Source organism: Atta cephalotes (genome assembly GCF_000143395.1).
Source record: "Atta cephalotes unplaced genomic scaffold scaffold00021, whole genome shotgun sequence".
Lineage (NCBI taxonomy): Eukaryota > Metazoa > Arthropoda > Insecta > Hymenoptera > Formicidae > Atta > Atta cephalotes.
This window is the reverse complement of record NW_012130085.1, coordinates 185,940-197,180: the sequence shown is the minus strand read 5'-3', so window position 1 is coordinate 197,180 and position 11,241 is coordinate 185,940. Positions and strand designations below refer to the sequence as shown.

The following is an 11,241-nucleotide window of genomic DNA, read 5'->3' as shown; positions in this document are numbered from 1 at the left end:
CATGCATGCAAATGCAAACGTGTAAACGTAAGCCACGGTAAAGTGCATCGAGTTTTAAAGCAAGCGCATTGTCGACTTGTCGCTACACGCAAAACATTTTCCTACATTTCTCTCTTGCTACTTTCTTATCCCGCACAGTTTTCTGTCTTTTTTTAGTTCTTTTCTTTTATCTACGAGTACTATGACTGTACATAACACAAGTGTAACGGTAAATGCTTGTCGTCTGTGAGAAAATATACATGAGACGAATGAACAGCGATCCATATCCGTTTGCAAAATTCACTCAAATTTACATCCTTTACGGCTCACATACGTGGTTCCTGCTGATTTTTCAATATTCATTATTTTTTCGCGACGCTTGTATCGCACATGCAAATTGACATACTGGCGAAATTATGCAAAGTGCTGCGCGCATGGGATTAGGATCGTACCGATTCGGAACAGTGTGTTAAGGGATGCCTAATTGAAACATATGCAAATTGCTGAGGGTGCCACGAGTCTAGTACTTCGTATAAGTATTTTCTCCCATTTGACTTCTCGAGCGTCTCGTTTTAACCGCAGACAGGAAGTTTTAACTAGGTTTTAATGCTTACACTTTCCGACCTTTCTGTTCATAATCCGTGAAATAATCATCGAATGCATAATTCAATGAAATATTTTAAAAAATAATTAAATGATAATTCTTGAAAGTGATGGATCTTGGTTAAGGTAAAAACAGAATATTATATTTAAAGAAAAATAGAAAATTAATCGCATTAACTGGTGACAATTTTATCATTCTTCTGAAAACAGAAATAAATTTAGTGTATTAATTATTTGCTCCTTTCGTTGAATTATAACACATAATAATTTTTATGTAATTTAAAAAAGAAATATTAAATATATTTACAGAAAATAGTCAAATTATTCTTATATACGATGTGCTTTTTAACATTTTTTAAATTAATAATTTTCCTAAAATTAGATGTTTTAGAAATGCAATTTATCATTATCGTCATTTCGTATATAGTTGTTTTAAATTACGATACATTATATTATTAATATATCGGGCAGGATGAAGAGCTATCCAAAATATGGAAAAATTGATTTTGCATGTGTCCGCATTTTGATATCCCTACATCTCGGATATCTTCGAGAATTGACCTTTCTGAAATCGCATTCGAGAAAAGAATCTCGCGGAGAAGAAATACGCCACGTCACATAGCCGATAGAAATGCGTTTCTTCGTCGGCCTCTTTCGATGCACGTCTCCTCGGATAAGCGCAAGCCGCAAAGATTCGAGACGGTTCCTTCGCGCTCGGCCGTCCTCGATTTTAAGCCGTCCTGCCGTGTTATCGTTATCGCTCTCAATTTGGAACGCCGCGCCGCGTCGTGGTTGCCATCGTCGCCTGTTTCTCACCGCGAAAGACGGCCTTCCTTTTTTCCTTCGTGGTGCGAGAAGCGAGCTAAACAGCGCCAGGTATCGATCGGGAGCAGCTTCTTCAACTTCCGGTTGTCACGACGATGTGCTGTCGGTCGGGTAAGAGGGATGACAAGAAAGAAAAACGCGGCGGAAAGAAGACGGGGGCCGAAGCGAGAGTTGAAGGGCTAGGAGAGCGTAAATGTGGCTAGGCAAGAAGAAAAGAAACGATCGCGGCGACTTGGACGAGCGGGCACGTTTTGCCAAACCCAACCCAAACCTGGTCTTTGCCGTCCTCCAACGACCGCATCCACCAACTTCTCACGTCCGTTCAACCCCTTTTAGCACTCGCAGCGACCGCGCCACTTCCATTTCGAGAGGCTGCGCAAACGTGCCACGCCGTTACAAGCGATATATAAGTTTTGAAGTTTATATCGGTTTATGTTGGATTAAGGCTTTCCTAGGTTGTGACATGATGGTGGTCACTTTCGTTCGCCATTGTGTCATGCCCTCGAGTACATAATTTTCTGATGCGGTCCATTTTGTTGCAACTTCCAAACACCGATATTTGTAGTAAAATATGCATGTTGAATTAATTACTTTAACATAAGAGAGAGCAAGTTTCAATATATTTATCGAGAACCTATAAATTTTAGTAAAATGTTCATCGCAAAGGAATTTTAATTTTTTCATTTGTACAATGAAAGTTTATACTCCATGTAATCAATTTGAATGATTTAAAACATGATTTAAAAGTATATTATGTACTTTTGAAAGATATTTATTGATTTTTTTCGATCTGTAAATTTCTTTGTTTAAATCATGATAAAACATTTGAATGATTATTTTTCAATTTTTTATTTTTAGTTTAATATTTGATCTGTTTAATGTTAAATCTTTTTCTACTTTTTATTAGCTTAGAATATTATTATATTTACATATTTGATTTACATAACTATGCAAATAAGAAAATGTTTTACAGAAAAATAATATAGTAGTTAGTATCAGTAAACAATAAACAATTTTATTTTAAATGAGTTATTTGCTTATAAATAAATTAATTCTTTTCGCAAGTATTGTCTAACTTTCGTAAGTACGTTTATAGTACTTTTAAGAATTTTCACTTTGTCGTTTGTTTTGGCGACATTCGTATTGGAAAATATTTCAAATAAAAAAAAGACAACTTTCTTTCTTTACGACTTATAAAGCCGCTCGATATCTAATCATATGGAAAGGACGATAGCAAATTGGAACAAATATTGACTCGATCGTGACCTTCTGATTAAATTCGGTGTCAGATTCCAACCAAATAAGCCCGTTCGAGATTCAAACTGACCTGTCACGTAATCTTTCTCTCTTTCGGTTTTGTTATCTCTTCTATGTCCTATACTTTCTCATTCTCTTTGTTTTCGAACTGCAGAGAACTAGGCTTTTCCAATGACTTTCTCAATAATTGAGAATATTTCTGGCGAATCTACTATATAGTCACTTATCAATTAGCTCTATAAAGTTAGCAGGACTAAATCAGCAAAATCGAAATTTTAGTACTCATTTTATCAAAATTTTTAGTACTCATTTTATATTAAATTGTATCATTAATGATAATTTTGTACCGTGTGCCATTTCGAAAAAATCATGGTGCTGCTGGCTTAATATTAAGCTGGCAGGACCAATTCAAAATAAATAAAAAAAAAAGAAAAAATAATATCAGAAATCAATACGCTTGAATTTGTACTATTTTTTTGTACTGCCAAAGACAATTCTATATTATGTCATTTCCAAAAAAAACAATGCCGTTGATAATTTAATATTTAAGCTAGCAGAATTATAAAAAAACAAAACAAGTGCAAAAATTAACACAATTGCATTTGTACTAATTTGTATCATTAAAAATAATTTAATATTTTTCATGTTTTCTCCTTAAAATGACTTTATTAGTATCTACTTACAATCTATTCAAATCGTGCATCTTTGAAACATCGTCATTTTTTTTAATTTGCTAACATATTCTGCACATAACATATTCTACAGATAATAATAAGACACGTGTTTTGTAAGAAAAATCTGAGATTTTTTTATAAAGTTATTGACACTTGTAAGTTGCATAAATTTATAAAAAATGTCGCTCATGGAACATTCAAATAATTATATCAAAATCATTAATCGCGCGGTGTGTGTGTATCTGCATGTGTGACTATAATTCTTGAGATATTTATGTACATCGTGTTACTATCTGAATCTTAAAACAATAGAAATATTCTCAGAATGACAAAGATAGGAAAGAATTTATTATTTAAACTTTATCAAATATAAAATTATATGTGGATTAGTGTTATTTCAACTATTAATTATAAAACAATTATTGATTGCAAATAACAAAACTTATATTTTATATATAAACATATAAATAGTAAAGAATAGAATTTTATATAGGTATTGTAACATTATACATACTAAAAGATACATCGGAATTCAATCACGAAGATTCTTTCGAGGACCGTTTTAATGCAGCTCATATTTTTCTCATTGTAAAAATTTAGAAAATAATTCGTGTAAAATGAAAGCGTCACCCCATCTACCGATTCCATTCTGATTTTTTCCTTTTTTTCCTCCCGCAGGGTTAGAATGGCGCACGACACTCTTTGATTTCTCGCCTGACACGTTCCACGTCCTTTCCACTTTCTCTGTCCTGTTCTTCTTTCCGCTATCTCGCTCGGCGATAACCGGCGTCGCCTTTCATATAATGACGAGCGAGTAAAACAATCATTAATCTGATCTGCCTCTCTCTTTCGTTTGTCCCTTTCGTTCGCTTTGCAGACGCGAAGGGACGAACATTAATTATCGGAAAAAGGTACGATAAAAACGTTAAGCCCACGTGAGCCCACATCTCGCCGCAGCGAGCTTGAAAGTCCTGCATGGAGCCGGGAAAAACCTACTTTTCCAACAGTCATTTGAAATCCTCTCATGTATTCGCTCAGGTATCGGTTCGATCGATCGTAACGATAATCTCGAGCTATGTAACGCGCGTACATATATAGCAACCAGAATAAATGCACATGCGAACGTGCAATCATTCCGTCCCAATATAGGCGTTCTATTAATTTTAATTCGCGAACAAAATCCACGGATATGCGCGGCGCCGTCCGTCGTTACATTGGAATTCTCTGGGCCGTCCGCTGCGAGAAAATATTTAATTCGTTTTACGTTCACAACGGGATGCGAAGTGCAATGTATACAAGCGATATCGAATTCCAGCAACGCGGCGGTTTCGCTAGGAAGATCTATTTTTACACGCGAAGGGCGAGCGGAACCGCATTTTCCTCGCATTCCCCAACCATTCCCTCCCCCCTTTCCCGATTCCCGATAGTAACGTGGAGATGCATCATGATCGGTGCTCGTTTTTTAGAGATATCTTAGACTCGATAACGGAAAACCTTGTTACACTTTCAACGTCCGACCGTATATCTCTAGTCCCCATCTCTTCGCTCCACAACTCAGACGTGTCACCGAAGGGAGGCTAACGACAATTCCCGTATTCTTCGCCCGTCCGACAATGCGTCCTTCGCACTTATTCAAGTTTTTCTGATCGATTTTCATCGGAATCGCACAAAAGCTGCCTCGTAAATTCCCCGTCAACGAGCGAAGAGCGCGATGAGCTTTCGACAAGCCTCATTCTGCAATTCACGTCGCCGTACAAATTAATTACGTCGCATATAATTTTTGACAGATATGAAATGAATAGTTTGAAAATTTACTCTCGCTATAACGAATTATATTAAACGGTATGTCATATGTGAAATTTTATACATTTCATGAATGAATTATTAAATAATTTTTTCTACAAATTTACGTAGCTGCCAACTGAATTGAACATTTTATTCTACTACATATTTTATACGTATATTTATTTTAAATGTGCAGTGCTTATTTCTGATATAACTTTTATATAAATTTCTCTTGTACATTTCACACAATAATTTTCTTATTATTAATATAAAGACACATTACTTATAATGTCGAAATTATACTTGCTAAATATATTATTATACATCAGTTTAAAAAAAAATTAATTTTGTTATGTAGAAGCTACGATAAATTTCAAAAGTTAATTTAATTAGTGACAGATTGGACATTATCAAACATGATAACCATTTATACAGTCAGTATCGTTAAATTCTTCAATTTCCTCTCTTTTGTCTTTTTATATTTATATTTCAGCCAGCTTATAGCGACTCTTCTATACTTGTCCAATATGATTTTAAAATAGTAAAGCTGGCGATATATACGACGGACTACAATAAAACCAACACCGTTACGGCTACAGATTGTGTAGCTTGGAATATTCGCAAATTTCGCCGGTCGCACTTATTGGCGCGAATATCGTCACGTTGCGCCGTCGATCGCAAGCTCTCATCTCGGAGCGGCGCGGCGCAGCGCCGAAGGTGCTTGAGCTGAACGGCGCTCAACTTTTAAATTATTACTCAGTTACCGGAGTTTTATTGCGCCAATAATAAAAGCGGCTCTCCCGCTGGTCTTTCCACCTTCCTCCCTTGTCCCCAACGTGTATGTGACGTTTTGTTATAGCTGCGAAATATGGTCGTTACTTATACTGCAGGACTTCCGCCCACGACCGATGTCTTTAATGCTCGCGCTGGAACACATATGAGACATGCAACATGGGATTATGTTATATCGCGATCTTGTATTATAAAAGGTCATTAACATTTCAACCTTCACATTTTTCCTCTTTCTCTCCTTTCTCATCACTACGTTACTTTACACGGTGTAACGGTGCCGTGAATGCGCGTTATGGGTTCTTTTATGCGGAACGAAGGAAAATGAAGGAACTGTGACGCGCGCGTGGAAAGCCGATTCTTATCATTCCGTTAGTTTATGGGTGGCAATGATCCATTTTACAGCAAATTCTTGCATAATGACTATAGCAATTGTTGACAAAAGTACTTCATGGTATGTAAGTCATGATTGACATGCGTAAAGATGCATATATATATATATATATATATATATATATATATATTAAAGATGCATACGTAAAGGATACCTTTAGTTTTTTTTTGTTGCAATTGAAAAATTTCTCTCATTTAAATTAAAGAAAATTTATATATATAATAAAGTAGGATGTATAGATAGGTCATATATTTCTGAAAAGGACGATTCTTTTTATCTTTAAATACCTTTTATCCTTAAATACCTTAAATAGTTACGTTCTAAAAATTTTAATTAGGATTTGAATTACAGAAATTTAAGAAACGAAATATAGAGGTCTTCTGGAATTAATGAGTGATAGTAGATGGTTTTAAGATATCACTCATAAAGCTACATTATTGCTGCATATATTTTATACAAATTTGAGATCAAAATTTTATTATATCAAAATTTTTTAATATATTAAAATTTTTTAATATAAAAAAAATATAAATTTTACTATATTTATAAGTTTATTGAAAATCAAAATTTTTTAAATTTATATACTTTGAACATTTTAAAATCTATTTCCTTTTTGGTCATACAAATTTAAGATAAAAATTTTATTATTAAATAAATAAAATTTATTTTATTTATTTATTTTTACTAGGACTGTTACTTTTTAAGCTTCGAGAAATATAAAGCATCTTCAAAGATTCGAGAAATATGTAGCTGTGCAAATAGAAAAAAAATATATATTCCTAATATATATTCGTAAATATATTTGTATATCTACTATTTTAATTTTTATAAAGAAAATTAAAATATATTACTATTAACTATTTTAAATTAATAATTGTATAATTTTAATTCTTCGAAGCTTCAAAGATTGAAGTTTCGAATTTTCGAAGTTTTGAAATTGTGATCTTTAAAGATTTTAATATTGAAGCTTTGAATCCTCGAAATTCAAATGTCGAAGTTTTTGAAGCAAATCAGCATACTTGAGTTTTTATTAATATTTTAACAAAAAATATTATAAAAGTAAAGTCAGTATTAAATTGCCTCTCGCTCTGATGAAGTGAATTGCAATGTTCATGAAACATTGGCATTCTCTTATGGAACACGAAAATAATCTGCGAAATGCATAGCTTCTATAAAAAAACTGATTTTATTTTAATATTAAAAAAATAATGGAAATGTAATGAATTGTTACTTTTTAAATAACGGAAAGGTAATGAGTTATTTAAAAAAATATCTGTCTCATTTAGTATGCCTACTAAATACATTCTTAATCTTGTATTGCGTAGTTATCTCTAAATTCGAGGTACAAATTTCGGAATAAAATGACATTTTGAGTTACCACATTATTAGGAGTTTTTTTTTCTAATAAAAGGTACTTTTCCGGTAAAAATTCGCTGAAAGTACAAAAATAATGAGGTAACAATTCGATTGGAGGTATCACTTTTATAGAATTCGCGATACTTTTCTTTTGGGGATACAAAGCTTTTCGTGCTTATTTCCTATACGCCTCGATATAAATGTACCGCCAGCATTCGACTATTTCGTTAACAAATAGTAATCGTGCCACAGCGCGCGTAACCTGTGCTAACGCGCCATTGCCATATCGGACAACGGATCGGACCAGATCGGACACGCTAGCTATATTAAGATATATACATACTTATCCACAGTGTCTAATATGAATAAGCTTACAAATATTGATATTTGAGGAGTATTACGTTCATGCCGGGAATTACATTGCGAATGCACTGGATATGTTCGCAAATTAGATAGTGATACAGAATCGTTTCTGTGTTTGTGATAATTCGCCAATAAAACATAATTCGATACTCGACATGACAAAGGAAACAAGTCTAACTGCAGGTACATATATTCTTTAACAAGAACATTTTTGCAATATTGTAATTTTCAGTTAGTACGAATTTAAGAATTCTTAATATGTAATTTCTTATTTATACGATTAAACATATATCTATAAGTATCTTGACTATCGCAGCCGAACTTATATGAAGAGCATATATATAATACGTAAATTTGAGATATCCCAACTCTTTCTTTTCCCTCTAAATCCGCTTTTGTCCTTTCAAAACGGCTGATACATATAAGTCTTAAGTCGCGGATATAAGAAAAGGCAAAGAAAATCTTAAGGCTGTTGTGTAGATACGGTTTAAGTATAATTATACGTTTTTCTCTACTTTACCTTACATCTATGACTTGTGACAATTATATTTCGTTCACTGCGTCATCAACCGTTTTGAAAGAACAGAAGCGGATTGGGAGAGAAAAGAAAGGATTGGAATACTTCGAGGTACACATATGCTCTTCATATGTATGCTCTCCAAATCATCTAGAACCGCATAATTATCTCCTCACAATGGATACTTCCTGATTTCGAGGTACCATTTTAACTCTTATGTTTGGTGGAGGGACTTAGTCCCTCGTAATTTCCGTAGAGTTTTTATTTCAACGTGTACCTTGTACTGCCAATTTTTGGCAGTACAAGGTTAAGAATATACACCTACATAAACAACCCCCAAAAATGTGACAACACATATTGACACTATAAGCACTGCAATAATTTTCCTGCAACCTAAAACAAATAAAAACTAATATTAGAATAGGAGAGAACCGAATTATGCGCATGCACATATAGATTATAAACTTCTAAATGCAAAAACATTTCATATATGTGAGTGGATTATATGTATAATCGTCATGATAAATTTAAATTGTAACGAAGTTAATATTTCATTTCTATTTGATATAGTTATGCCAAGCTAATAATCATTTTACTATTTTCTAATATTTTACAATTAAATAAATCTTTTTACTTTTTTAAAAATACAGCAAATTTTTATCTTTCTTTCTCTTTTCTGATTTTTATAGTGTACTTTGTTTTCCATCGTTGCCTATGACATTAATTTTGACTTACGTTTCTCATATTTAGTTTTTGTTATTAATGTTCTGTTGTAATTTGTGCTAGTTGATTGCCTTTGCCATTCCGGCAAATCATATTGTGGGTGAGCTGATTGAACAGGTGTTCTGTCCAGATAACAATTCGGCGAGTACGAATACGGAAACGACATTGATGGTGAATAGACTACCATATGTGGATATCTTTGGTCAAATTGTGGATTGTGTGTCTCTAATGCAGATGTTCCTGTTGCCTCTGCGTATGAAGGTGGCGCAGCATTGTTTATTGTATAAATATTTGATTTATTTTGCATGTTTCTATTGCGTCACGGCTTCGTAGCAATTACCGCAAAATCTGAAAGAGAAAGGAAGAAGAATCAAATAAGATGTCAAGGTCATTTTGACGATCATTTGCTGCGCAAACTGGCTAAGCGTCACTACTCAGCATGCATGTCAATACGTGCTGAAAGATAGATAGGATATACAATTTCTTTATTTTCTTTTTCTTTTTTTTTACGCGAAGTGACTGCCATCTCACCTCCCCCTCTTAGGGGCGTACAACTTCCACGCGAAGCGACTGCCATCCCATCTCCTTCTCTTCCTGCTTAGGAGCGCATATGAAACACGCGAAAAATGTTTAAAAAACCGTTTTTTAAATATTTGACCTTAAAAATGATTTTGTCGATAATTTTCATTAGCATATTCATAATCAGGGCATCAAAATACAGTAGTATGTCATGTGACAAGAAAATCGGAGGGTTCACCCTTTCGGAACTCCATCAAAAAAATCTCACAAAGTCAACTTTAAATTTTTTAAATGAAAATTTCCACTTTTTATTTATATTCTTGTAGCTGATATCAAGATTTTTTTAAAACATTTTAACAAAATTCCTTTTGGTTGTGACAACTTTTTTTTCGAGACAAAGTCCTGCATTAGCATCCAAGGTGTCTAACCTTCGAGCTCAATAAATCTTGTGAATGCTATTTCGAATTTTGATCTTGATATATGTTAAGATCAAGATTGAAGATTATTCTGCTTATCTCTATTAAAAATTTTTTGTAACTTAATTCATCTTCCATTATTATCAAGAATCTTATTTTATTTGCATTCTTATTAAATATAATATCATTATTGAAATCTGTGGTAATTTCTCGCAACTTTTATTAAAGACAAGAATATATTTAACACGATTATAACAAAAAATCTAGAGTATTCTATGTAATAATATCATGTATATATTTTAATAAATTAAAAATTTTTTATTATATCTCCCGTGTGCAAATACGATTCTGAAATTTATGTCATTTATAGATATAGATCTATAAATTTGCGTAAAAAATATAAATTACATTTATAGAAAAAAGGTATTAAACTTTTATTTTTAGCTAATACTTTTTTTATCTCTTCCTGTTTATCATTGACCGGAAGCAATTCTTATAATGAATTATACATGCCTCGAATCTATGATGTGAACATAAATAAAGAACATCGTTAGCATAAAAATGAATTTTCCATGTTGCATCAATGATTTACAAAAATAACTATTTAAGTTTATTATAATATATAAATGTATGCTTTTTTTATAGCTTTACTCTTCATTTTTCAAAAACATGACAAGAATAACGTATTTTCGATAGAATCTACAATAAATTTTTATCGACAACATAAGTTCCATTTTTAATAAGAGACATTTATAAATTAAAGCTAATTCTTAATTAGAATCAAGTCTTTGTATAACAAGATAAAAATTTAGTATATAGATAAAAGTTTAATATAGAAATGACAGCTGATTAAAATGTCATTATAAATCTTTAATTTTGTCTTTTATTTTCTAGTAATTAGGGTTTAATGGTATTATCGAGTATTATATCAGTTACCTTTTATAAATTTTTTATCTACTTTGTTAATTATTTTATCTACTTTATTTATATTTATTCCAAATTTTAATATATATATATATATATATATATATATATATATAT

The 11,241-nt window shown here is 32.4% G+C and overlaps 1 protein-coding gene across 1 annotated transcript; it reads right to left on the bottom strand.

Annotated features, from left to right (window-relative positions):
* Positions 1-6,002: 6,002 nt before the first annotated feature.
* LOC105619438 lies at positions 6,003-9,572 on the bottom strand. Its single transcript, XM_012200957.1, has 2 exons — positions 9,278-9,572; positions 6,003-6,049 (listed from the first exon to the last, which is right to left on the bottom strand). The coding sequence occupies exons 1-2, from the start codon at positions 9,570-9,572 to the stop codon at positions 6,003-6,005; spliced, it is 342 nt and encodes a 113-aa protein (XP_012056347.1).
* Between the last annotated feature and the right edge of the window lie 1,669 nt (positions 9,573-11,241).

What these genes read in the sequence shown, in the direction of transcription:
- LOC105619438 (XM_012200957.1), bottom strand. Translation starts at nt 9,572, where the DNA reads ATGCAAAATAAATCAAATATTTATACAATAAACAATGCTGCGCCACCT. An exon ending in AAAAACTAAATATGAGAAAC is followed by an intron (nt 6,050 to 9,277) that starts GTAAGTCAAAAT and finishes TATGTGTTCCAG; the next exon opens with CGCGAGCATTAAAGACATCG.